The 22,483-nt window shown below is 38.9% G+C and overlaps 1 protein-coding gene across 2 annotated transcripts in view; it reads right to left on the reverse strand.

Moving 5' to 3' along the window:
* The window catches only part of LOC127431314 (connector enhancer of kinase suppressor of ras 2-like), a 68,334-nt gene that overhangs the window by 27,057 nt on the left and 18,794 nt on the right, over window positions 1-22,483 (reverse strand). Inside the window, exons 3-6 of one of the 2 annotated variants that reach the window (XM_051681706.1) lie at window positions 17,426-17,628; window positions 12,252-12,357; window positions 2,469-2,510; window positions 127-246 (exon numbers count right to left, since the gene is read on the reverse strand). In XM_051681706.1, coding sequence (XP_051537666.1) covers window positions 127-246; window positions 2,469-2,510; window positions 12,252-12,357; window positions 17,426-17,628 — 471 coding nt within the window. The remainder of the gene's footprint in view (window positions 1-126; window positions 247-2,468; window positions 2,511-12,251; window positions 12,358-17,425; window positions 17,629-22,483) is intronic. The other variant, XM_051681707.1, reaches the window with a different exon arrangement.

Genomic DNA, 22,483 nt, shown 5'->3' on the forward strand with positions numbered 1-22,483 from the left:
ATTTGGAATATAAATTGTGCCTATGTTTGTATTACAAAGCTATGATTGTCATTTTAAAATATATATTTTTAAATTCGTTGAGTTGGAGAACAGATGTGATGAGAAATCCAGGTTCCAGATACCCACCAGTCCATCAGTGGACCTAATGTTGTCCAGCTGCACCACTTCTAGATGGGCAGCCTGGGACACCATGGGGTCCGAAGAGAGAGAAATTATGTGGTCACACACCCCTGATAGTGCCTTACACTACAGACAGAGAGAAAATGGTAAACCCAGTGAGAGAATTTTAGCAGCACAGCACACTGTTGTTCTTTAATATTCTTTAGATTAAATCAATGTTCATACTGTAGTTGTTTTAGAAGAGTACCTGTATTAAATGTATTAAACTTCAGATGTGCGAGTTTCACATAATCCACATTTATTTATTCAGAAGATATTTCCAAATCCAAAGCAAAGTTGGTTTAGTCTCTCACTCCATCTTGTGTCTTGCAGGTGCCACATGGAGAATGCCAGCTCCGCTACCCAGACAACAGCTCGTTCTCCAATTAACTATCATCGGTGGCACCTGCTCCCTATCAACCCTTTCCCTTCGTAAGCTCCCCTCATGTTTAGTTCTTTGTTGAATTATTTGTTGTTGTTGCTTGCTGTTAGATGTTTGTGTGTCTCCAGTCAATGTGATCCTGAGACATCTTGAAGACTTTGGTCGGTTTTTGGTTCGTTGTTTTTTTGAGTTTTCAAGTTTATCATTCTGTTTCTGTTTTTTCCCCCTCGTGGATGTTTTGGTTGTACCTTTTTTTTATTGAAATTAAAGCCCTTTTTGATACTGCTTCATGCGTTTGGGTCCTTCTCTGATCTCTTAATGTGTGACACAAATACAGACGTCACCTGTCAGTCTACTCAAGAACGTGCATGTGCATTAGCTGGACCAGCTTGAAAAATTGCATTTTTTAACGTGATCTGAGCTAAAGAAGCTGAAATTATGACACTATTGTTGTCAGATAACTGCTGATTTTATATATGTCTCTTGAAAGAAATCTTTACCAACCGTTTTGGAGAATTCAGTCCTTCCCCATTCACATAAATAGGAGCTGTACTTTTATGCCACTCGTATCAAATACAGTAGCTGCCTGGGTGTGTTCCCAAGATGGTCACCAATTGGACTGACTTGCCTTGCAAGGGACTTTGAGTCTAAGAGTTTTTAAAACCAGGTATGAATAGGGTCTAAGAGAGGCTCAGTGAGAGTTCAGCAAATGTTTGGGGCATGTCTCCATGCAGTAGCCACCGCTGGGCTACAATATGCTAAACATATCATTGCATGTTCGATGTGACGATTCGGTAACACCATCTGCGCTGAGACTGAGACTCGCCAGGACGTGCCATATTATGATGTAATCATGTGACCAGGATGCTCTTATAACATAATTCGCAATGATCCCGCTGTCTTCTGTGAATTGATCCATCCAATCACGATTTTCTCTCAATCTGCCTTTCTGGTGCTTATGACTAATTAGTGAAGGTGATATTAGGGTACGTTTACACGACAACGATGTACTAAAAACGGAAACGTTTTTCCTTTGCATTTTTGAAAAGTTTCGCGTACAGACGACAACATTGACAAAACGATCCCTGTTCACACGGATCCACGAAAACAACTAAAAACATTGTGTTATGCATGCCAGGCCAGTAGTTGGCGATGTCACATTGTAAAGAAACACTATACTCCTGGGCACATAAGCATTCTTCCACAGAGCGGTGTATACAAACAATGAAGATGGCGATCACTGGTCTTAGTAGTGATGCAGTAAATCTACACTTTGCTGGAGAAGCGTCAATAAACTCAATCTTGAGCAGCACAAACACAGTCCTGTAGTCCGCCATTGTAATTTTGAATGTCTCGCGCGTTGTTTTGAAGTACTCGCGCGCATGCCTATAGACTGAACACATTATACGCGTGCCCATGACGTCATCGTTTTCACAAATTCGCGTTTTTATATGTTTACACGGAGACAATAGGGCATCGTCTTCAAAAACGTGCACTTTGAAACCCGTTTTCAAAAGTTTGCGTTTTCAGGCCCCAAAACACCGTTGTCATGTAAACGAACAGCCAAAACGCATAAAAAGTTTTCCGTTTTTAGTTGAAAACTTTGTCGTGTAAACGGCCCCTTAGTGTCTCTCTTTCTCCCTCTCTCTCACTGTCACTCTTACACCCTGTGCTGGTAATTATAGAAGAAAGCTAGCTGTACCCTGGCTGACACTGCAGCATGGGAAAGATGAACTGAGGCTCCATGAATCAAAAGCAAATGCTCTTTATTTCTCTCTCACTCCCTCTCGCTCTGTCTCTCTCACACACACACACACTTTCTCACTTTAATACAGATTTCTATTTTTAAACAGAGGAGCTAGATAAAGTGAGGAGTGTCATGTAAATGAATCAAGAGGTTGTGTATGAATATAAATGTTACTCTTACCACATTCAGTATCTTATTTTCGGTCTCATACACTGTGCCATCCTAAAACACAAGATGAAAAGAAAATATTATATCCTAACAATTGTTTTCTAATCACAAAATCCTCTAATCACAACAACAATCCCATTACTGCAAAATTACACATAGCAAATGTAATTAATAAGAAGATCAAATATTATTGTGTTATATAATTAAGCAAAACCACATGAGCAAAAGTGCTGTTGATTCAGTCATGCTGATTAATAATAATAATAATAATAATAATAATAATAATAATAATATATTGTTTAATAATAAATAATTAGAATAATAATATTGTTTTATACAACAGTTCTACCTGTACACCCAGCGGTAAGAAAAATCACAAATGAGATCTCTTTAATATCTCAAATATTTCTCCTAGACAGAAATGAGGTTAGATTAACTTTTGCTTAAGTCTCCTGCTTCTCACATTTTTCTCCAGGGAAAACACTCTTAACACTCTCACATTTGTCTCTAAAGTTTCAGGAGAGATCTCAACAACATCACACACTGTGCTCAGATTTTTCTCCTTAGATAAAGACTCTGGTGCTTTCACATTTGTCTCCTCTAAAGTTTCAGAAGAGCTCTCAACAACTTCACAACAGTGCACCAAGTCAAAGGTCTCAATATGAACTCAAACATTTCTTAATTACTACCATATCATATTTATTAACAATCATATTATCAAGAATTAAGTCATAAGCCATCAAAAAAAGCTCCAGGATCATTGTTCCTGTAATAAGAGACTACATCTGCTACACGACTTCTGACTTATTTCCAAGAACAAATTATCTGCCCGTTGCACATAAATGGTATAGCTCTATTCTCTTACTGTATGTCAACAATTAAGCATAACTCTAGCCCTATTTCCTCAACATTTCACTCTTAATATAGTCTTAAACTCTGAATTTGAGTGGTGGTGGCGTAGTGGGCTAAAGCATAGAACTTGTAAGCAGAAGGTTGCCAGTTCAATTCCCACAGCCTCCACCATTGTGTCCTTGAGCAAGGCACTTAACCCCAGTAGGGCTGGGTGGTTTTTCCAATTAATCTGAATTTGCATTTTGACACGATTTTTTATTTGTTTAAATTGAGAAATCGATTTAAATATATTAAATATAGAAAAACAAATATTGCAAACGCTAAAGTTAGATAGGTTGTAAACCTACCAAAAGCCGAGTAAGGAAGAGAAAAATAATTCATAGTGCTTGTCTTAATGCCACTCCCGATCTGACCAGCTGCACATGTGTGGTGCGCTCCAAATGAACGTGACAGGTTAACAACACGGAAACTGATATAAAACACAGCGGTAATATTCCCAGTATGATTGTATACAGTGTGATTGCAGCTCAGCTTCGTCAATCATGCAGGTATACCCCGGCTTAAGACCATAACTGGCCTCGGCATGCACATGTTGCACATGTCTCCTTTCTTTTCTTTTTACCCATAAAAAAGCATTAGTCACGTGACAGTTATGGCCGCTTCTTTTCAAATCATGGAGAGGCTACAGTATATATGGGAGAATCAAACATCAGCCACTCCTTTTGCCATGATGATTCAGATAGATCGCTAATTATTGCTTTGTTCTCTGACGTGTTTCAAATCTACTGCATCTATCACCAACATCTGGCAAGCGATCATTTTGACAAACTTTACGAGTTGAGTTATAATGCTAAATTATTTCATATTAATGCGCTGCTCAGCGTGACCCGCTAGAGGGTGCGTCTCTATCTGCAGAGGTTTATGAATATACATACAAATTGTTTGATATACAATGAGTACTTTCAAGATAAACTTGATCATTTATAGATATTGATTTCTAGATAACTTTCTAGATAGACTTGGTTTAGATCAAATGAATACCTACACTGGCTAAGAATTATTTTGCAGTTTTCTTATTCTATTATTTCTGAAAATCTGGTTTTATTAGATTTTAATTTATTTTACATTTACACTCTGTTGACAACTTCCCCCTGTGGTGCATTTGGTGCATTTGTACATTTTTCTTGCACACCGTTGTTTCCTGTTATGAAAAGAACTTGGATTTCTCTAACCAGGTTGCCTTGCATTCTAATAAAGAACATATCATTTGACTCATGTTGGGGTACATTTAAAAGTAAAAAAAAAATAATAATAACTGAATCGTGAATTGTCCAAGTTTGATAAAAATCGAATTTTATATTTTTGCCATATGGCCCAGCCCTAAACTCCAGGTTGCTCCGGGGGATTGTCCCTTTTATAAGTGTACTGTTAGTCGCTTTGGATAAAAGCATCTGCCAAATGCCTAAATGTAAATTTCATGTTCCTGAGCTTAGAAAGAGCAACCTCTGAGCAATAAAATTTTCATTTAATGGAGTCTTGAAAGAGATTACAACAAGACAAAAAAGAGATCTCCCATGTTTCTCACACCAAATTCTCAGTTTTGACTAATTTTCTCTCAGAACTTTCTCATGCCTCATTTGTGTCTGCTTTTATTTCTCCTAAGGAATTTTAGGAGAAACATCTAAAATGAGAGCTATCTGAGAACCACCACCTGTCAGAGTTTTCTGCTTTAATGTTTTATTTTGGCCACTAGAGGCCCTCATTGTATTTCATTTCAGTTTCCCGCCATTTTATCATGTGTTATTGTTTTCACCTGTGCCTCATAGTGGACTGTGTATTTAAGTTGTTCACTTCCTTTGTTTCTTTGCTTGGTTATTGATGTTCCTAGCCAGTTACTGCCGTAAGTTTTCTCTAGTTCCAAGTACTAAACTTTGTAAGCCTTTTGGATTGTTCTTTCCCCGTGTTTATTTTTTGCTGTTTTTTGATGTCTTTTTTCCTGAGTTTTTTGGAGATTATTTTTCCTCCTTTCAGATCCTTTTCTGGACTAAACATTTTTCTGTTTTTTGTGATTGTCAGTAAGAAATTGCTTTTGTACTCTTTTTCTATTTTTGTTAATAAACTCTTCTGAGTTCTTTTAAGAGCACGTCTGACTATTGGGTTCATCTCCCTTCTGTGGCTCAGTGGTAGAAATTAAGACTCTTGCGCCAGAGACCCAAGTTCGATTCCTGGCTCTGACAGAATAACCAAGCTACACTATGAACCCAGAGATGCCTGATGCATTGGATTGCTCAGCAATGCCATGAGTCAGCACTAGTCCAGCAGGAGACTGTGATGGCTAAACACTCACAAGTGCTGTTGGATCTCATGATTTCTGTTTGTCAGATCCTGGACCGGCTGCTACCTCAGCTACTGCTTCTACTGCTGCCTTGGTACCCCTTCTGGATTCTTGAGTACTCTCTCCCCTGATTGAACCTCGCCTAACTCCACCACAACATTTCTCAGGTGATCCCAGTGCATGTGATGGGTTCCTGACTCAATGTTCTCTCACATTTGAACTACAACCATCTTCCTTCCCCTCAGATTGGGCCAAGATTGCATATGTTATCACATGGGCAACAGCAGCCTGGAGGGCACAGGCACCCTTCTGTTCAAGTTATTCTGTGTTTGAAAAGGAGTTCAAGTGAGTCTTTGACTACCCCTTCAGTGGCTGGCAAGCCTCTAAGAGACTTCTCACCCTCCGACAAGGTAATCGCAGCACGGCTGAATATGCCGGACAGTTGCAGCAGGGAGCGGCTGGAACGATGAGGCCCTCATGGTGTGCTTCCTGAATGGTCTGTCTGAGGCAATCAAGGATGATATGGCTACCAGAGAACCTGCTCGTGATCTTGAGACCCTCATGGATCAAGCAATCCAAATGGATAATCACCTGAGGGAGAGAAGCCTGAACTGGCCATCTATTTCTACATTGTCTGCCAGTCCAGCACTTGCTCCAATGCTACCAGTTCCTCACGAGTCCTCGGAACCCATGCAATTGGGAAGGACAAGGCTTTCCCCCTCAGAACGAGACCGTCGCATGAGAGAGCGCTGTTGTCTATATTGTGGAGTGTATGGTCATTTTTGCTCTGCATGCCCCGAGCTTTCGGGAAACGCCCAGTCCCGTACAGGCAAGGAAGGACTGTAACGGGAGTTACACGCACAGCTTCACCTTCCAACTGTGGACTGTTCCTTCCCATCACACTCACTTGGGGAGATCAAAAACACCAACTCCAGGCATTGATTGATTCTGGTGCTGCCAGGAATTTCATGGATATTTCCTTTGCCAAATGTCTCCAGATTCCTATTAATTCCCTTCCTGCTCCCCTAACTGCGACAGCCTTGGATGGAAGACCGTTAGCTCCAGGGAAAATAACCCACCTCACCTCTCTCCTTGGTCTCGTCACTTACCAGCACCAGGAGAGAATGTGCTTTCACCTTATACAGACTCCAGAGTTTCCTATTATCCTCGGTCACCCCTGGCTCCTCCAGCATAACCCACACTTTGACTGGTCCACTGGCGCTGTTCTCAGTTGGGGTCCCACCTGTCAGACTACATGCTTGGCCCAGAATTCCCCTGATCTTGTTCTCGAGTCCCAAGAAACCCTAGATCTGTCTCAAGGCAGTGTTCAGCAAAAGGAAGGCCACCTCCTTACCTCCTCATCGCCCCTATGATTGCGCCATTGAGCTGCTCCCAGGAACCTGCCCCCCCCCAGAGGTCGTATATTCTCTTTGTCTCCCCCTGAACTAACTGCTATGGACAAATACATTAACGAATCCCTTGCGGCAGGTATCATCCAACCATCAACTTCCCCTGCTGGAGCTGGATTCTTTTTCGTTGGGAAGAAGGATGGCGGACCCCGGCCATATATTGATTACAGGGGCCTTAATAAGATCACTGTTCGAAACCGCTATCCCTTGCCATTAATGACCACTGCTTTCGAAATTCTGCAAGAAGCCTCCATCTTCACTAAGCTTGACTTGCGCAATGCCTACCATCTCGTGCGCATCAGACAAGGAGATGAATGGAAGACCGCCTTCAACACGCCCACTGGGCACTATGAATATTTGGTTATGCCCTTCGGTCTCACCAATGCTCCTGCAGTATTTCAAGCTCTCATTAATGATGTTCTCAGAGACATGCTCAACCACTTTGTGTTTGTCTACTTGGACGATATCCTCATCTTCTCGAGTTCCCTCCAAGAACATGTAAAACACGTCAGTAAGGTTCTCAGATGTCTTCTTGATAACCATCTTTATGTTAAACCTGAGAAATGCGAGTTCCATGTGACCAAAGTTCAGTTCCTGGGGTTCATTATCAAGCCTGGCCAGATACAAATGGACCCTCAAAAGGTTCAAGCAGTTGTGGATTGGCCCTCCCCCTCGTCGGTAAAGGAAGTACAGCGTTTCCTTGGTTTCGCCAATTTTTATCGCAAGTTCATCTGGAACTTCAGTACTGTGGCGGCTCCTTTATCTGCCCTCACCAAGGGGAACACAACCAGCTTTAATTGGGGACATAAAGCAGAGTTGGCCTTCAGCAAACTCAAAAGCCATTTTACCTCTGCACCTATTCTCATTCTCCCTAACCCAGATAAACCCTTCATAGTGGAGGTCGATGCTTCGGACGTAGGGGTTGGAGCTGTGCTGTCCCAAAGAGGGGAGGACAACAAGTTGCAACCATGTGCATTCCTTTCCCACCGCCTTACACCGACTGAGACAAACTATCATGTAGGGGATCGAGAGTTACTGGCAGTTAAGCTAGCATTTGAAGAGTGGAGGCATTGGCTTGAGGGGGCCAAACACCCATTCTAAGTATTCACGGACCACAAAAACCTGGAATACATTCAGCAGGCAAAGCGACTCAACCCCCGCCAGGCACGTTGGTCCTTATTCTTCAACCGTTTCCAGTTCATCTTATCCTACCGCCCCGGCTCTAAGAACCTAAAACCTGATGCTTTGTCCCGAGTATATGTAAACACTCCTCAGGAAGATTCTATTGCATCGATTATCCCCAGTTCCAAGATAATAGCTCCTATCAGGTGGGATCTGGAAAATACTGTAAAACAAGCCCAAGCCCGAGAACCTGACCCAGGAGGGGGGCCAACCCACTGCCTGTTTGTCCCTAAAGCTGTCCGCTCCCAGATCCTCCAGTGGGGACATTCCTCTCGTCTCACTTGTCATCCTGGTACCTCTCGCACTCTTGAGTTCCTCCAAAGATGATTTTGGTGGCCAACTATCAAGGAGGATGTGACAACATTTGTAAACGCATGTCCCACCTGCAACCAAAATAAGGTCCCTCACCGCTCTCCACAGGGGCTATTGCATCCTCTCCCCATACCTCATAGACCTTGGTCTCATCTTTCTATGGATTTTATCACTGGACTTCCGCTATCACGAGGCAACACCACTATCATGGTCATAGTTGACAGATTCTCCAAGGCCGCCCGATTTATTCCTCTGCCCAAACTACCCACTGCTAAAGAAACTGCTAAATTGGTTATAAACCACGTCTTCCGAGTCTTTGGCATCCCACAAGACATCGTCTCTGATCGAGGACCCCAATTTTCCTCCCGATTCTGGCGGGCATTTTGTCAATCTCTGGGGGCTACAGTGAGTCTATCTTCTGGGTTCCACCCGGAGTCCAATGGGCAAACGGAGAGGCTTAACCAGGATCTTGAGACTACACTGAGGTGTATGGCAGCTAACAACCCGTCCTCTTTGTCTTCCTTCATCACGTGGGCAGAATACGCTCGCAATACCCTTCGCTCCTCAACTACAGGCATGTCCCCTTTCGAGTGCCAGTTGGGATACACCCCTCCTCTATTCCTTGAGCAAGAAGTGGAGGTTGCAGTTCCCTCTGCTCAACAGTTCGTTAAACGTTGCCACCAGACATGGAAAAAAGCCCGACTCAAGCTCTTGAAGGTCTCTCAGCAGTATCAGCACCAGGCCAATCGTAGACGCAGACCTGCCCCCACTCTGCGCCCCGGCCAAAGAGTCTGGCTTTCCACCAAGAACATTCCCTTGCGGGTGGAATCCCATAAACTTTCCCAGAGGTTCATTGGCCCCTTCAGGATTGCCAGGAAAGTAAACCCTGTTACTTACTGTTTATATTTGCCTAGGTCTTTGAAGATAAATCCCACTTTTCATGTCTCACTGTTAAAACCTGTTTTGTCTTCTCCTTTTCTTGCGATAGGTAAACCTCCCCCTCCTCGTATCATTGGTGGCCAGCCAGCCTACACAGTCCACAGAATACTGGATGCCCGTCGAGTACGTGGGTCCCCGCAGTATCTTGTGGACTGGGAAGGATATGGCCCTGAGGAGCGCTCCTGGGTTCCTGCCAAGGACATCTTGGACCCCAAATTAATTCAAGAATTTCATGCTCGCAAGTCCAGTCGTCCAGAAGGGAACGTCAGGAGCCGTTCCTAGAGGGAGGGGTCCTGTCAGAGTTTTCTGCTTTAATGTTTTATTTTGGCCACTAGAGGCCCTCCATTGTATTTCATTTCAGTTTCCCGCCATTTTATCATGTGTTATTGTTTTCAACTGTGCCTCGTTCTGGACTGTGTAATTAAGTTGTTCACTTCCTTTGTTTCTTTGCTTGGTTACTGATGTTCCTAGCCAGTTACTGCCGTAAGTATTCTCTAGTTCCAAGTACTAAACTTTGTAAGCCTTTTGGTTTGTTCTTTCCCCGTGTTTATTTTTTGCTGTTTTTTGATGTCTTTTTTCCTGAGTTTTTTGGAGATTATTTTTCTTCCTTTCAGATCCTTTTCTGGACTAAAGATTTTTCTGTTTTTTGTGATTGTCAGTAAGAAATTGCTTTTGAACTCTTTTTCTATTTTTGTTACTAAACTCTTCTGAGTTCTTTTAAGAGCGCGTCTGACTATTGGGTTCATTTCCCTTCTGTGGCTCAGTGGTAGAAATTAAGACTCTTGCGCCAGAGACCCAAGTTTAATTCCCTGCTCTGACACCACCAAGTCTCCTGAGCTAAGGAAAAGCGACCTCTGAGCAATAAATATTTCCTCTGGGCAAGGAAGAAATTAATTTTCTTATATATTACATTTATAAAATATATTACATTTTAGACACAATATGGCCAGTTGTTTTGTTTATTCTTGCTCTGCCAACAGAAAAGTAAAAAAGAACCTAAATAAGGATCAATCGTTGTGTGTTGCAGAGCAACATTACCATGCTGTTATACTAAATATCAGCACTCTTGGAACCCTGTTTTTCCAATCAGATTAGAGGACCAGAACTAACTTTTGTCTAGCTTTTGAAGCTTATGTGCATTCCAATGCAATGAAACGTTGATTCACTTATATTCACATAAATTCAAATGTGAAAGTACCTGAACTACTGATTTGCTCTGAAGATCATCTGAAGCATTATATAATGTTTGTTAATGACATAATAATGTAAGTTATTATAAAGTAGGCCCAGATACAAGATATGAGCACATTAAATCTTTTCTGCTCTAATGGGTAAACAAGTTTTCATCATATCTCAGATGGGAAGATGAGCTTTGCTTGTAGGATATGTGAAAAGCAGATTTGTTTGCTGGCAGAGTGTTGAACCTATTTGAAACAGCTGAGGAGGAGATGAGTCATCCTCCCACACTTAACCTGCTGCAATGCTATTCTTCTTCCTCCTTTCATCTGCTCATTTCCTCTCTCCATCACTCTGCTTAACTGTAGTCTGATTTACAGCCTGTGGGTGAGAGAGCTTGGGGAGCTTGACCGGCCACATCTATGATTAATATGAAACATATTGGGAATCTCCCTCAATGCTACACAACCTACACATCACAGCCTGACTCAAAGTATAGAGTCAATAAAACTTGAGCAAATACAGTACTGTTTAATTAAGAGAGTTTAACTTTAAACATAACTATTAGAACTATTATTAACCATTGCTTAAATCCACAAGTTCTAGGAATGTGGCCACACCACCCTCACCCAATGAGTATACACTACAATAGATGACCAGAGCTTGCACTACAAAAAAAAAAAAAATAAATTCAGTATTTATGACTTAAAAGGCCTGGGTTGTAAATTGTCATTCTTACCTAGATGCAGTATGAAATTAGCAAGCTTTGGCATTTTCACAAATTGAAACAAAGCAAGTATCATGAAGACCTAATTATACAGGCCTTTCTAATTCTTTGTTTCAAATGTTCTGAAACATTGGTTTCCAACACTATTCTTCCACCAAGACAGTCTGTCCTCAGCCCCGATGGCCCATGCCAGAGCAGCACTATTTCAATCCAGGACAAAAAATTGAGAAGGAGAAAAACATCCATGGCCTCCTTCTAGAGAACCTTCTGGCCTAGAAACATTACCCTGCTTTCCAAGAACATCCTCGAAAAAAATATTTCAGGGACATCAGTGTGGGTACAACATACTGTAGAATGTAGAATAAGTCAAAGAGAACATTGGAACATTGCATCTAATATGTTAGAAATGTGATTTATCCAACATTTAGTCCCAACAAGTCCTCTAAATTGTGTTCCAAGAGTGCTGAGATTTATTTAGAATAAAAGCACTGGACCGTTTCACTGTTTGTATCGCGCTGCTTGTCTGTGATCACGGCATTTCAGACATGATGTCAGTCTGCGTGTTGCACGGTGACACTCAATGGTTGATCCTGATTTGGCTTCATTTGGAACTATTCTCATTTGCAGAGCAAAAATAGTCAAAATAACAGGCTATGTTGTGTCTAAAATGTATGTTACTAAATATTCCCTTATAATGCAATAATGTTTGCTTATGTTATGAATAAAATTCATTATAAAGTGCTACCCACATCTGGACATTCAGTTCAGTTTTCATTCAGTACAACAGCACGACTGCAAGTGTGAGATTGCTTGATTAAAAAGCTGAGTGTAGTATGTAAAAGCTTTAGTGTTTGAGTTCATACCTGCTGAACTATTGTGGTTAACTCAAGACACAGCTGTATCACATTATTCCTGGTCATTGAGTAGTCTGCTACGGCAGCGAACGGAGACCTGATAAAGAAGTAACACCTGCCATTAACCATTAGATCACCTCTAATCACAACCACCTTTTATGTCTTACCCCTCTGCTGCAGGTGAACCGAGTCTAATTCAGGAAAAGGGGGGCATTCATGGTTAGGTATGAGAGAAAGAAGGAGGTGACCCAAGAAGGATGTGCAAAGGGAGGGAGAAGGAGAGTAAAAAAAGCAGATAGAGATAATCAGAGCTGAATGCAAATGTGGATTTTTTGGTTGGATGAACTAATTTACTGAGGCTCTGCTCACGTGCACCATCATACAGCATGCACAGATCACTGTATCTCTTTATTATCATGAGAATCCATTGTCTGTAATTTAGTTCAGCTGCTGCATACTGTACCATGCTGCTCTATTATAAATGTGTTCATAAGAAATCAGTGTTTTTTAACAACCTCTTTTGGCAAATGAACCCCCACAGCCCCCGTAGCAAGGCAAGTAACTCATATTATGATGGATATCATTTATCATTTTCATTCTCATAATCGAATAAAGACTTCCGAATAAAGTACACTATTGTAAATTGACAAAATTTAAACAAATAGTTTTTTGTTTTTATGCCTTTAAAAGAAAATATATATGTTAATTTGTTAAACACAAAAAAGTCATGACATTACTAAAGATTATTACCAAATATTCTATCAATCATTTTAAAATCGAATAACCTATTGATAGCCCTACTATTTTTAAATTAAAAGGTCTGTTTTATATGTAGGGCTGGGTATCGATACAGATTTTCTGTTTCTATTCATTTCCAATTTCGATACAATTTCATTTGATTGTGATTCATTTGGGTATATTTCAGTTATAATGTATAAAATAAATTCTCTCCCAGCTAATGTTTTAAATTATACAGGAAATCTTCTAACTTGGTACTTTACAAAATAATAATTATAAAAATAATCAACAGGGTCCAAACTAACTAAAGTTAAAATACAAGATTGATCATGGGATTTTAAAAGTCAGTATTGGGATTGTTCAAATGAAGGTTGCGATTAATCGAACAATCACTATTTTAACCAAGCCCTATTTATAGGTTTAACAAAGTTAAATCTAAATCTTTCCAAGTGCCTCTTGGAACATGCTGAAGCACTGTATTTATGCAGACTTTATAAATACCAACCTTGTCTCATAGAATGAATGTTACTCTATATACATTTTTGCAAACTGATTTGTACATGCCGTGGAATGCCCCACAGTGGCGGCCCATGCATTTTAAGGTTTGGCCTTCAGTGCGATTCATGCCATTAAGAAAACAATGTTTCAGAATGAATAGGACACCCTATGCCTATGGACATCATACATTACATCACAGCCTAATAATAATAGCAACTGACATTTTTAAAACACGTCCATGCACAAAAGCCAAAACCAAGAAGGTCTAATACCAGGAAAAAGTTATCTAATAATATTTGCGATCCAAATGTTGCTTGCAATAATTTTGTTTCATCAGGGTACACGGTTACTTTTCAAAACTTAAACTGACACTGAATGCTCCGGCCATCATAATTTACACTTAGAAAACTCCTGATGTTGCTATAACAATGCAAAAAGCATGTACCAATTTACTTGAAGTGAAAATCAGTCCTCCTTTCCTATTTACATCTCAGGTTTTTAAATCCATAAAGATTTCTTTCTCAATGGTGATATGGCAGTGACAGCTGACTCGTCAGCATCTCGCACTCTTTGCTTTCAAATTACGTACATCACTTAAAGCGTGATTGTGTCACTCAAGGCCAGCTAGAAGGCCTCGACTGGGACATATCCTAAAGACTACACCCAGCAAAAACAAATAAATCAATCGGATTGGCTGATGAATCTGACAATCTGCCTATTCACTGCACTGTTGAGAGATTCTGTAGAAATTATGAAGGCTTAACGGGGTGGAACTCAGACTCACGCGCTGTATCAGCGAACCAGTCGTCACGCTTCGCTTGTAAGCATCAAGAAATAAATTCTGATTGGATAAATTATTCATATTTGCTATTCGTTTTTAGATGAATTAGGAGTGGAAAGCGATTTAAAATAAATAGGCAAAAAGGTGAATGACAAAGAAAGGATGAAAAAATATTTATTTATTAGACATGTTAGGCCAGCAGAGAAGGCTTTGCTGGCCCTGAGAATTCGCCACTGCATGCCACTTTCTACGTTTCTCTGCAGTTTCCTGTAGAAATGAACACTAGAGGTGCTACAACAACTGTGTGGTTTAATCATTGTCACACAAATCATGAGTACAACTGCTGGTTTTAATTTTATAAAAACTTATTTTTCACTCTATTACTCACCCCCCGCTATGTTATGATATCAAAACACTTTTACTTTAATGCATGATTTGAAAAACGTACATTTTATAACTTATATTACAGACCCACCTACATATACACACATATTCCTGTGTCATTAGCTTGCTTGGTAGCTCACCTCATAGAATGTTGGACCTTTAACTTGACAACCATCCAAAGATGCACAAAAGTAAAAGTGGCATTGAAGCGACACATATGATGTGGATGATTCAGTTAATATGTGTTTTTTTGTATTTTTGTTTTTAGAATTTGCATTTTAAAACACTGTCTGTTAGGGTTAGCTATTGGTTAAGGATGTCTGTTTTGTTAAACTCTCATTTATTTTTTCGGACACTATTGGTTAGGTTTAGAGTAAAGTTATAGGTTGGGGGGGGGTACGTTTTACTTACTAAAACCTCATTAAAACCTTAAATTCACCGTAAAAACCTTGTCTGATTACAACCTCATTTCTCTCAGTTTTGGCGCCCCCCGCAGGACATTTCACTTGAAAACTGCAACCAAACGTGTAATGAAGCACGCAATTTCAGTTTTGCAAAAATGTTGCAATGCTCATGTAAATTTCATGAGACCAGGCTGATAAATACATATATAGAATATATATTATATATTTCTTACACAGAAATCCTTTAATCTCTACTCAAGAAGGCATAAAAGCATCGTTTATTATAATGAGTGAACTGAGGGCAAATATATCCTTTGCTTTACTGCAGGCTCCCTATCTTACACTTTATAATGAGACTTTAACAAATGTTGGCCAACCACACTCCTGCTGTCATCCTGTCTAGGGAGATTCCATGAAGGACAGCCACTGGCCAGGAATAATCTATGGATACAGTGCAGAAGATTAATTGCTTGCTGGAATTATGACTGTGTGCAGTTAGGCAGGAGATTTAGCGTACTGCACTAACGAGGAGGTGTGGCCAAGCACAAACTTCAGCAGATGGAGGAACACACTTAAGAGATAAATGTTAAGTAGGCATGCTGGACGCTTTCAGGGCCAACTCCTCGGAAACAGAAGAGACTTACATAAGCTCTTTACTCATCTTTTGTTTGTCAGCTGATTGCTCATTGGTGTTACATAAGGGAATCAGCATGATCCTGTCATCTGTGGCCTCTCGTGTGACTTTACTGATGAGTTTTACACAATGGAGCCTTTTCAACATGAGAGGTCATGTGACCTTACACATAAAGGAGTGGGATTACTGAGGCTGCTTTGATTGACCTGTGCTTCATTGTAAATAAATGTGTGGTAGTAAATATTAGGGGTGGAAACCAGCAGGGACCTGGCAACACAATATTGTATTGATATCTGTGTCACGATACTATAATATTGTAATTCTTCATGTATAATGTATTGTGATTCAAAACTCTGAAGTACTGCGATCTTCATTGAACATTGGTGCTTTGCGCAAATATTGTGAACTTTCTGCTTCTTTATGGAGACGCAGACATAGCAAAGAGCAGTGATTCCCATCCGAGGGAACAGGCACCCCAGGGGGTGTGTGAGCAGGTTCCAGGGGGTATGTAAATAGAATTGGATTTTGATGTGTTGAACTTGTAAAACAAAATAGATGAATTAACAGCGATTAGAGCTGGGTAAATATATAGATTTTTGAATAATCGTGATTGATCTTTTAAAAGTTTAAGTTAAGCAGTTTGGTTTGACTCGTCCATCTAATGTGTTCAAAGATGAGATCCACACAATCCATTTGTCACTGATAATGTCTCTTAATATTCTTTCTGTTTTTTATAGTCAGTTTTTGATAAAGAACAACAAAGAGAAACATTTAATTGTAATAAAGAAGCCGCACGACTCGAGTTAATATACGTTCAACCAAAACAAAATGTGGAACTGCCACCAATGCAGATCAGAGGGAATTTCAGGTTTTCTTAAAAAGACAGTACCATTTTAGCATTTGTTCTACATATTAGCTTAAAGAGTACAAATTGTGCATGGAAACAATTGACATGCAGGCCTAACAATATAAATATATGTTTATTGATTTACATGTTAATATAGTGTCTACCAAAATGATGAAAAACTATTGATTAAATAAAATTGGTAAAATTAATATTTTCCAATGTATCAAGTTAGAAGATTCCCTGCCCTGTACAATTAACAGCATTAGTCTGTTCTAATTGTGCATTTTACTGATCATTTGGCCTGTTTTTTGGATATTTATGTATAAATGAAATTTTTATTATATATTTATATATACAGTAAATGATATTTAGCCTTTGGTACACATCTTTGGTTTTGTGTTGATGAAGGGGTACTTGAGCCTTACTGATGATGCTGTGGGGATACTTGTGGCAAAAAAGGGTTGGAAAACACTGGCATAGAGCATATAGGCGTATCATATAGGTTAAAAAGTATATTAAGGAATAGAGTTCCTTACATTCAGTGTGTTTATCATAGTACAAAACCACATACAAGTTGTACTCTTGACACAAGCTTTATATTCTTAGCTTGTTCTGAGTTTATATTTTGGACAAATAGATATAATTACCTTCTCACTTGCTCTGAGTATTGTAGTCTCTTTAAGTAATCTCATTTTTATTTCCACAAAACTTTGTGACAACTAAAAATTTGGATTATAGTTGTGAGACTATTAATAAAGTATCATGAGGTAAAACATGACAAAACTTTGAAATATCGTTCCTTCTCCACAACCTTTAAATATGCAGCAACTTTGTTCAATGATTTGCAATGTGTCTGCACTGTATGCATATATGTTTGTTACTCTTTGCAGGACTCACCTATCCAACCATGCCAGCAGGCTCTTGGCAGCAGCAATGAGGTCCACTACAGAGGTCAGGAAGTCATTAGGAAGTTTTCGTGTGGCTCTGCCATCATAGTGACCTCCCCTCCGCCGACCCGTTATGAAGTTCTGCAGGTTCTTGGCTGATGCGTTCAGCTTATGGGTGAGCGTCTTTAGGTTCTCTGTCTCTAGTCCATAGTTCTGAATAAGAAAGCAAAAGAAAGGCCTGTTTCACACATCCTGCTTTCACACTGACAACTTATCTGTTGCGTAACAGAGCTGCACCTCAATACAGAAAATAAAGTGATTTCTAAGTTACTAGATTGAGTATTTCCTTTTATAACCTCCAATAAATGGTTATTGGGAGTGGGCCATTGAGAATAATCACAAGTACTGATTTCATTTATTTAGAAATCCAACTTACATGAGGAGGGGGATCACATGGTAATATATCTACATGGAATGGTAGCTATAAACTGGAAAACTAGAAAGTGCTTTTTGTGCACCTGTGGATGCATGTGGAACTTGCATCAAGTCAGACAGATGCCTTTTTTCAAACAACGGGAGTTGTTTAAAACCTATTTTGTTACTTCATAAAAGCATACATTGCAAAAGATTGTGTTGATAAATGCTTACTGTGTATACTGCTCAGGGGTGTAAAGTAACGAATTACAAATACTCACGAAACTGTAATTAACGCTGCACTATGTATGATTTTTTGGGTTAAAAATGAACAAATTTCCAAGTATTAAGTACATAAACAATCAGTGTTCAAAACAATGTGCTTATCTTACCCCGATTCACTACGGTAAGCCTATAAAAATAATTTGTATTTTGAGCTGTCGGATTTGGCGCAAAATCGCTGACTTATGCCGTTCCTCTTTGCGTCATGACGTCATGTCCGTAAACACAGGAAAGATGTACCAACTGTCACGTGTTCTGGATGAGGACGCTGTTTAGTTCAGTCAGTCCCAATCACACAGTTCAGGATGGCATCGCTGCAGTCTGGATGGATGTTTATCTGTTATCTGTTTGGCAAAGTTGTTTACCTGCTATAATGCTTGGAATTGGATACAGTATGTTGTCTGGTCGGGTTGTCATGCTTTTATGAATCGAACATTACCCGTGTCAGTGGCGCCTGTAGCTGTTCGGCCGTATGCACTGTGCATACCATGAGTGCTCCAACTGACCTGAGAAATATTTACTCTCAGAATATTTCATCAATCATGAAGAGTGTCCCATATTTCTGTTGGCTGTTTAAAAAAACTAGCAATGCCCAATTTGCGAATGCATAATTCTTTTGAGTCCGTTCTTTTCAGTGAACGTTTTAATGCGTTTCATTTTCCCGGTGTTTGCGCGTTCAACTCGCAGCTCAAGCAGAGAAATGCCCAACACACTGGATTAATGGTTTAAATGAATCCATATGTAATATCTTCTTCTATTTACAGATTCTCAAGATGTTTCTTCTTCTGTTTATATCTTGCACTGTTAATATACTGCAGTATAATTTTTATCGTCATATTTTCGTCAACAGTATGTTTTAATAAAATCATGTAATAATTTTCATGATGCGCCTTTTTCGTCTTGTCTTCGTTATCATTGACAAAATAAAAAACTTTGTCAACAAACGTTTTCATCATTGATTTCGTTGACGAGATTCATAATGTAAAAATAATGAAGTCTTATATTGAACTTGAATCAGCAGTATCACGAGTTTCACCTCTTAAATTGATAATACAATAAAATACAAACATTAATAGTCAATAAAACACTTGAATAATCATATTAAAATATACTGGTAACCGTTGTTAAATGAGAAGACTTCTGTAGAGATCCGCAGATGTGACGCAATAAAAACGCTCCAGTGTGAAACCAGCCGAGTCTGCAGCTGCAGTTACGCTGTAGTTAAGCTGACGCTATGCTCACGTCTCGCTCAAGCTTACAATGTGAAACGGGCATTATGTTTGTGCGCTGCGCTTTACATGCATGTGTGTTCCATAAAAAGGCTATTAATCAAATAACAAAAAATGAGAAAACCACTCACTACTTTTGGCTGAATAAATTGAGTAGCTTTAAAAGTATTTATTTCATAAATAAAACAAAGACATTTTTAATAATATTGTTAGTTTTTTAATAATACCGACCCCTGATGTAGAGAGTTTGTTCATTTGTATAATAAATTACCAGGAAAGTAGAAATGATAAAATAATTTATAATTATGCTTAGCCTTTGTCAAATTTTTTCTAATGCCTGATAAAAAAGTATCTAACTATGTAGAGCAATACTGCAGGCGGAATAGTCCCACCAGTCACAAATACACTTCAGAAAATTGTGCATTATACATTATTGTGAACAATTTCTGGGCTTAAAAGATACAAGATCTAAATCAATGCGGAACATTGTATCTCAAAAGGAGTACAATGTGGCCCCCCGGATAGTTCACCAAAAATTGAAAATTCTCTCATCATTTACTCACCCTCATGCCATCCCAGATGTGTATGACTTTCTTTCTTCATCAGAACACAAATTAAGATTTTTAGAAGAATATTTCAGCTCTGTAGGTCCTCACAATGCAAGTGAATGGGTGCCAAAATTTTGATGCACCAAAAAGCAAATAGAGGCATCATAAAAGTAATCCATATGACTCCAGTGGTTAAATACCTGACTTCAGAAGTGATATGACAGGTGTGGGTGATCAATATTTAAGTCAATTTTTACTATAAATTCTCCTCCCTGCTCAGTCAATCTCAATTTTAACTTTCAATTTCACATTCTTCTTTTTGTGTTTTTGGTGATTCACATTCTTCATGCATATCGCTACCTACTGGGCAGAGAGAAGAATTTATGGGGTCACATGGATTACTTTTATGATGCCTTTATGTGCTTTTTGGAGCTTCAACATTTTGGTACCCATTCACTTGCATTGTATGGACCAAAAGAGCTGAGATATTTTTCTAAAAAACTTTGTTTGTGTTCAGCAGATAAGAGAAAGTCATACACATTCAGGATGGCATGAGGGTGAGTAAATGATGAGAGAATTTTCATTTTTGGGTGAAATATTCCTTTAAAGCCCGATGTGGCCCCTGTACCAAACAACTTTTCCCACCCCTGTTCTACCTCCTCTATTGTGCGGGACATGACACGCCAAGTGACCTTGCTCTTTTAGCATTTTTTGCATTCCTTACATTGTTCTGAACATGTTTTATGCGCAACAATAACTCACTTTGTCGGTATTAAGGGCATTTTAGACCCTACACACAAATTGATTTTAATGTAATTGTTTCATACATTATGATTTAAAATGGTGATCAGTGTATTGAAAATAACTTTTTCATCTTTTTATTTCTGTAATCATGTTGCCCTTTTATTTTTTGGGGGGAGAATCAGATTCTTGTAGTGTTTATCATAGATAAGTGATGTATTTGAAAAGTTGGCAGTCAAAAATACCAATAAAATACCTATATTTTTATTATTTTTGGTAAACAGCCATAAAAGGGAATGTAAATTATGATATTTATGCTACATTTTGAAATTGCAGCATACAGTGTTTATTATAATGGGGCATAGCTTTCGCAACTCAGTACTCACTGCTCATGAGTACTTTTAAATGAGCTACTCATTTACTCTTACCTGAGTAGTTTTTAGGACAGGTACTTTTACTCTACTCACACAAAAAATGTTTTGGGAAGTAACAGTACTTTTACTTGAGTATGATTTTTCAGCACTCTTTCCACCCCTGATAGTGCTTAAGGTAAAGGAAAGGTCAGCGACATGTCATGTTTCCCCAAGTCTACTGGAAAAAATGTCCTATAGAGAGGCAGAGAGTGGTGGATGTAAGAGTGGATAAGAAGAAAGGAGTCATGCAGAGGCACACAACCCATTACAGACTTTATGCCACAAATATGTTAACAAACTGTCGCAGTAAAAGGGAAACTTGCAAAACACCTTTCAATAAAAACACAACTGCTCCAAAACATAGTGAGTTGCATAGAATGCATTGCGATGAGCTCAGTGAAGAGATAAATAAAACGTGGCGGATAAGGAGAGAGAAATGTCAATTATAAATAAATGTGTATTTCATTCAATACTGAAAAGCATAGATTAAAAATAGTTCAGTGTAATAAAAAATTTCTTATTTTACGCAATATTTGTGTGGGCTATGCATTTTTACACTTATTACAATATCACACTGTTATCTTAGCAACATGTTAACATTAAATCTAACATTAAATTGAAATCAATTGCTTCAGTTGAGTCCCCTTTGTGGAGTGTGATTTGAGCGGTTTAGCTGCTTATAGCATTCCAAATAGAGCACCCACTTTTTCAGCTGTCTTGGTTCTAGAAGTATTTTTCAAATTCATTTCTTCATTATGGGTTTTATAAAATCCTTCATAAAAGGATTCTGAACCAAACCAACCAGCTTCGAGGTGAATCACAACATTAGAAACTTGAATTTGAAGCAAATAATTATTTGAAAATCAGACAAAAAGACAAAGGCACAAGACTGTGTACTTAACGTCTTTCGTGAGGGAATGAAGTTCAATCCCACATAATTTAATTAAAAACGATGAAAAAACATAGGCTAAAACTATTGATGTAAAGTTGTTAACTATACGTATACAAACAATATATTTGAATTTTATTGCAAAATATTTAGATATTTGCAAATATATAGTTAGTTGAGAGTGTAGGAAGACCGACACTGCATTATTGACAGTACGACATGCGAGTGTGCGGTCACTACGGAGCTTGTTATTGTGCTTTGTCGGCCTTGATTCTCTGATTGGTGGAGCTTTCTTCTTCAGGATCATGGGTAGTGTAGTTCTTTACCAGGAATTCTGCTATACGGTACACATTATTTCTAAAAAATAAAATAAAAAATTCTCAAAAATAAAAATTAAAAATTAAAAAAAAAAAGTTTAAATAGCACAGACTGATGGCTTAAACAGAAGCATATACCATCAATTAACAACCTTGGAGCTCATGGTGGATCTGTATTTAAAGGGTTTTACAGTATGTTATCATTATAAATCAGTTCTCCTATGGAAATAATTGA

Source organism: Myxocyprinus asiaticus, chromosome 40 (genome assembly GCF_019703515.2).
Source record: "Myxocyprinus asiaticus isolate MX2 ecotype Aquarium Trade chromosome 40, UBuf_Myxa_2, whole genome shotgun sequence".
Classification (NCBI taxonomy): domain Eukaryota; kingdom Metazoa; phylum Chordata; class Actinopteri; order Cypriniformes; family Catostomidae; genus Myxocyprinus; species Myxocyprinus asiaticus.